General features: G+C 36.8%; 1 protein-coding gene across 2 annotated transcripts in view; it reads right to left on the minus strand.

Annotated features, from left to right (window-relative positions):
• The window catches only part of LOC127965430 (rap guanine nucleotide exchange factor 4), a 60,784-nt gene extending 55,019 nt beyond the window's left edge, over nucleotides 1-5,765 (minus strand). The window contains exons 1-4 of one of the 2 annotated variants that reach the window (XM_052566247.1): nucleotides 5,406-5,765; nucleotides 2,326-2,468; nucleotides 2,059-2,147; nucleotides 302-448 (exon numbers count right to left, since the gene is read on the minus strand). In XM_052566247.1, the coding sequence (XP_052422207.1) occupies nucleotides 302-448; nucleotides 2,059-2,147; nucleotides 2,326-2,468; nucleotides 5,406-5,500 (474 nt within the window). In that variant the 5' untranslated portion in view covers nucleotides 5,501-5,765. The remainder of the gene's footprint in view (nucleotides 1-301; nucleotides 449-2,058; nucleotides 2,148-2,325; nucleotides 2,469-5,405) is intronic. The other variant, XM_052566246.1, reaches the window with a different exon arrangement.
• Between the last annotated feature and the right edge of the window lie 918 nt (nucleotides 5,766-6,683).

Here is a 6,683-nt window from a genome sequence, read left to right on the forward strand (position 1 = left end):
TACATTTGACAAATAAATGAAAAAAATATACATTGGTCAAAAAACACTAAGTTGAACTAATAGCATTTAATTAAGTTAAGTTAAGTTAAGCACTTTAATATAATATAAGACCTTACTGTAAGTTTATTGTTATATTAAAGTGTATTACTTCCATAATAAGCAATCTTTTCAAAAGTATGCTAAAATGTATTTTACCAATGTTCAAGTTTCCACTTGCCTAATTTAGACAATAAATTCAACGAAACATATGCATACACCTTCAATGGTGGTTGTTCATATAGGCGTCAGTAAACTGTCCCACCTCCCACAGGCTCCTAAAGTCCCTCTGCTCAATCCGCAGAAGTTCACTGAACTCTCGGGTGACGATGGTGGCGTGGCGCGGCGTGTTGTCCAGAATAGACTCCCCGAAAGCCGTGCCGATGCCCAGCGTACAGATAGTGACAGCATCCTTAACATGAAGAGAGACACAGATCAGAGCCAACTCTTTCAGAGAGGACGAGATGAGAAGAGAGGAGCCACAGTCAAGGACCACACACACAGGGAAAGAGAGAGGTCAGCTCATTTGTCCCAAAGGTTTGTAATGGAAGACGCAGATCGCTTAGGAGTTGCTCTAGGTTTCTGCTACTGTCCATAATAAAAATGCACTCAATATGCAGTGGAATATACTGTAAGATCATATTCGCTTTCACTTGGGATGGGAATCATAAGCAGTTTACTGAGTCTAGTTCCAGTTCAGATTCTACTTTAGCAACTAAAAAATAATTCCAGTTAAGGTTTTTTTTTTTTGGTAGTTTTTGCACAGAGAACAAAAAGCAAGTGCTAAAGAACGGAGAGACAAATGAGGGACATTCAGCAAACTGAACAGAACTGAGCTGACACTGAAGAGTTGAAACTGTAAGCTTATCTCCTCTCATAATTGTCTTGTACCTAAATATAACTCCTTTTAGGTGAGATACTGCACGTCTAAGGAGACCCGTTAATGTGATGTAATAACAGTTATGTAAATGATGATTTATATAACTGTCCTTGATGAACAGTAGTGAATGTGAGAGAATGCGTATGTTCTATTAACAAGTGAAATGTATTTATATAGTGCTTTATATAGCAAGATTTACACAGCTTTACAACAAATCATGTTGCTAATATTTATAATATTTTAATATATTCATGCATTATAGTCAGATTTAGCAGATTAGAGCTATGTTATAATAGAGTTTCCATTTACAGCAATACAGGCGATCAAGCAGTGTCAGATTTGCTTTATTGTTCATATTTCTTGAAGTGTGCTGTACATATGAAGATGAAGTTTGCAGATGAGCTGTTAGATAATATAGTTTACATTTTGCAACAATATACTTTTGAAGCCCTCAAGCTGTTAAGATTTTCTTTGTAACCCTGGAGCACAAACGCTGTCTTGTTGCTGGAGTATATTTATAGCAATAACCAACAATACATTGCATGTGTGTAAAATTATTGATTGTTCTTTTATGCCAAAATAATCAATATTTAGTAAAACTTATGTTCCATGAAGATATTTTGTACATTTTCTACAGTAAATATATCAAAACTTAATTTTGGAAGAACTTCATTTGGACAACTTTAAAGGTGATTTTCTCAGTATTTTGATGATTTTGCACCCTCAGATTCCAGATTTTCAAATAGTTGTATCTCAGCCAAATATTGTCCTATCATAACAAACCATACACCAATGGAAAGATTATTTATTCAGCTTTCAGAAAATCTAATGACTGGTTTTGTGCTCAAGGGTCACATCTAGTAAAAACTAAACAAGGGTACTGTTTGCATGAGAATAAAGCTGGATATATTGAATGTAGTTGTGTAGATCATTATCAATTATTAATTAATTAATCAAGTTATTAATTTGTCATGTTGTGATATTCAGGATTCTGAAACAAGATGTTAAATGATGCATTAAACATGCATTAAACATGCATTAAAAGGACTAACATGTATAATATAATAACTTCTTTGATAGTTCAGACCCAGGATAAGCTGTGTTCACTATCATTTAAACACAGAACTGACATGACACCGTACCTGATGGTTTGCAGTTTCTGAGACTTTGACATCTAGGGAACCGGACAGGACGGTGTACCAGTTAGTGCCAATGTCACCCTGCCTGTACACTAACACACACACACACACAGATGGAGAGAAGGTAGTGCCCTATTGAAAAAATCACATCATTACACTAGACCCAGTCACGATGCATCCATGTGTGAAGTAAATCTGTCAACAAACAATGTTTTCACATCATATGTAGGCCTGTGTGTGTGAGTGTGTGTGTGTGTGTGTTGGACTGACATGTGATGCCTTTCTCCAGACACTCGCAGAAGCCACACAGACAGATCTGCTGAAGTAGAGAAGGGTGGAACTTCTCAAAGGCCTTCACACTTTTCAGACGGGCCATGATGATGTCCACATCCTCCCCCGAACGCTCCTCCGGTCTGCATACACAGAAACACTGCTCTCAAGGCCTTTGGCTTTTGTGTGTGTGTGTGTGTGTGTGTGTGTGTTTTGTACTTTGGTGGAGCTGGTCTGTTTAGAAGTCTGATTATTAACCAGAGCACACAGGGTACAACCGAGCTAAAGGCATGCCTTAAAGAATATATGCTTTTCAGTATTCCTATAGTGTTTGATTGATTGCAGACAAACGAATACAGCAACACACTCTGTGTTCTTAAAATAAATTGAAAGTGATTTGTTTTGGTAAAAAACAAAACAACAATAAAAAAAAATAGATCTATGATGAGGAGGCCTTTTACCCCACACAATCAAGGCAAAACTCACCCAATATTTATACAAACATTATTTGTAAACATAATAAAGTAATGTGTTTTACACACTAAGTTAACAATTGTTCAAAACTTAAGTTTGTACTATTTTCTGTTATTTCAATACATAAAAGCATTTTTTGTATATTATGAATATTTTTTTGTATATATTTTTGTATATTTATGAATACAGATTTTTTTTAACGCTTGGAGGAGATCCCTTGATAATTTAATATGTCTTCAGTAGTAACAATGAATCTATTGTGATTACATGATGGTTTCATTATATCCCAATGTATTACCTCAAGTGCAATTACTTCTGTTATTGACAAACGGTTGATTTACAGTAATAATCTGAAAATAATCATCTGGACCTTAACAAAGCATTAAATAATAGATCAATTGAGCTTACAATCAACTTCATGCATCTGTTCGCAATTGTGTCAAGGATCAGCCAAACCGAGTTTTTATGCCAACTATTGATTTATAAAAAAAAGTGCATTTTATCGCAGCGCACCTTTAGCCACGTTGTACCCTGCTTTAATCTGTGTACTACTCTGTGCTTATGCACTGAGCTAAATGAACCCAGCAAGATCATTTGAGGGTTTATAAATGTTTAGGGGACACTTGACTACTGTCAACTGAAGCAGTTCAATATCTGGTTTATTCAGCAGCACCCCAGAGAAAAAACACCAAATCATACAAAACAGTAAAACATGAGGCACTATGAGACACAAATCTACCGGTTTGATCAATGGCCAATGCAATGCAGATACTGTAAGCACTCTTTAATGCAACCGCTCTGGCCCAGCAGAATGACACGAGATCGATCACACGTGAATATTTAAGGTTTAAGCACTGTGGAGTAATGGGATATTGACAGTATCGGCGAAGTAACACCTCACACAATCACAGAGCAAGTCAAGCAAAACCCTGCAGCCTCGACATGTCTTTCAAACTAAAGAGGGCGATGTTTGTGTGACCATAGAGTTTTACCCAGAAAATGGCATGACCAGTCAAGCATAGCCAGAATTTTTGAATATCGACAGAAAATTTAAATCTGGCAAAAGCTTTGGAATTAGGGTCTACAAAGCTTATCAATCTTGTTAATGCAATTTTATTTCCAGTGATATAAAACTGCCCTTCCTTTCCCTGATTAGTGTGCAGTACGCATCTGACAGTCAGCGAACAGACTGAACCTAAAACTACATTCAGTTTAAAAACTAACATATTAAATATAAGATTAAAGCTGAAAATTAAGACTTTATTTTTAAAAAGGTGTCTTCCTTAAACTGCACATGTCTACTTAGAGTCATGCACACCTGTGCAAACAACATGTGATCGTGTCTGAGGGTGTTTAACGCAGACAAAGTCCATTTACTATGCAAACAGTTCCACATCAAAACCTAAATAACACTTTAAAAGTGGCCAAGATGTTTAACCCAAAGCTTTTCATCAGAACAACACAGTACGAATACAAATTCTCTCCATAGCAACTAAAGGGTTAATGATAAAAAAAAAAAACTCCTAGCTTCAGGGCATCTGTGGAGATCCTCAAATTCCTCTCAAGTTCTTCTCAATCTTAATTCAAGACCTGCATTTTGAAATCACTTTCAGCCTCAGTAGTTTAACTGATGACGTTCATTTAATTCAAACAGCAATCAATGTGTTGCATCAAACACAGCTCCACTAAACACATCGGGACCATCCATATGCATCTCTCCATCAAAACAACGTCAGGTGAAATGAGACAAAGACAGGAATGGAGAGAGATGAGTACTGGCACATCTGCTTTGGTGTGTAAATATTGATCTACAGCGAGATGGAGACAGGTGTGTCATAAACACATTACACACACATCACTGCTCTATCTTTGATAACGAGACTGTAATGATTGTTAACTGCTTTAAAGTCTTGGATATATTCTAGATGTCCTGTATCTGGGCTATCACGGGCAGAGGATTGCCATTACTACCAATGAAAATCTAATGTGTAACAATTTTTAATTCTTCAAGAGATCGTTCACCCAAAAATGTTCTTTCATCATTAACCTTTGTATTATTATAAATCTAGATGTTTCTTCCATTAATATAATGAAAAAAAAAAAGCATCATGGACATTCTGATAAACTTCTCCGTCTGAGTTCCTCTGAAGAAACACACATGTAGGGGTTTGGTATGACATGAGGGTGAATGGATTTGTATTTTGGGGTGGACTGTTCCTTTAAGTTTGGTCTGGTTACTGAAGCCCTTCACAGCAGAAAGTGTCTCTTCATTTGTCTGCAGTAACACAAGCACTGCAGCACTGGTGACCTCCTCCAGGTGACAAACAAGCCTTCACAAACTACACTGAGACTCAGTGCACTTCAGTTCAACATCTACTGCATTCACAGTCAAAGCAGCGGAAGACGTGAAGCTTGCAATGAATCCGTCTATTCCAGCTACATCAATCACACTGACGATCGCATTCTAATATTGTTAGCTAATCAAATGAGCTTGAGACGTCTTTTGCATGAGGCGCTGCTGTGTAAATGGTTGCTGAAGGCAGCCCAGAACAACATCATTAGGACAGATGAATGAAGTTTGTGCAGGGTAAATGATGGTAGCCTACCTCTTATCCAGACAGATGATCCACTCAGCAGAAGCGGACGGGTGGCTGGAGGTGTGTGCCGCGACCATCTTCTGTGAAATCATGCACCTGATCATGAGCAGATGTGACTTTACTGAGAGCGAGCGAGTTTGAGTGTGACTGAGCGATGCTGCTGCCGCCCACACAGCGCAGAAACACACCGGGGCTAGTTGTCACAAGCGCTGGAAGGTTTACAATTAAGGCTGTCAAAGTTTTTTCACTATTAATCGCATCCCAAATAAAATCGTGTGTACTATGTATATTTATTAGGCTACTGTGTATATAAATTCACACATGCATATATAGCCTATATTAAAAATCTTATATTTATATACATTATGTAAATAAAATGTTATTTTGGACGCGATTAATCGCGATTAATCGTTTGCCTGCTGTACAACAATATATTTTTATTTGAACAGTTTATTGAAATTTTAAATAAAATATAAAAGAAAATGCAACAGCATGTTTTCAATATATACTGTATATAACTTCTGTATATATAGGATATATGTGTATGTTTTGTAACATATTTTTTATACATCAGGCTTTGCATTGAAGTACAATGGTTATTAACAGATGTACAAACAAACTTTCCTTAGTAAAGCCTGACGTATATTTGATATTGCATATTCAGTCCAATATTAGTAAAACTGTGAAGACGTGTTTACTTCTATGAAAAATAATTAAAGATTTCACAACAAAAAGACATGTGAACCATTACCAGAAGGTGGACTTTTTTTGTTTACATTAAAATGCCTTTTACTTGAAAAAAAAAGTATAAACTATCAACAGATATTGATATATGACCCAATGAGACTTTTCACAACAGATGCTTTTTTAATACTGCCTTAATTGTGCTTAGTGTATTTGCAATTGTTTGTTAATAATGTATTCATTCATTTATTGAGAGAAGCTTGAACAAAGATAGCACTTGGCCAGAAATAAAGCAGAACAAAACATTTAAAGGCACAGTGTTATGTTGAAGGCTGGACTCTGCAGTCAGACAACAGGTTCTCCGTGAGCTAGAAACAGCCTTGAGTGCATGTGAGTGTCGCAGTTCATGCTATCCTGACATCATGCAGTGTAAAGCCAGTGTAAGTGGGTGTAACTCTAGGAAAATGGGTGTTTCTCTGTTTTCTGCAGTCAGAAATTCCAGACACGAGCACATTAACGTGCTGTACCTCTGTCTCATTATAAAGATGTCCAGTCAGCATCTGAGAGGAAACAGCCCTGCAGGGAGGGCCGGAGAGAGTTTAG

Source organism: Carassius gibelio, chromosome B9 (assembly GCF_023724105.1).
Source record: "Carassius gibelio isolate Cgi1373 ecotype wild population from Czech Republic chromosome B9, carGib1.2-hapl.c, whole genome shotgun sequence".
Lineage (NCBI taxonomy): Eukaryota > Metazoa > Chordata > Actinopteri > Cypriniformes > Cyprinidae > Carassius > Carassius gibelio.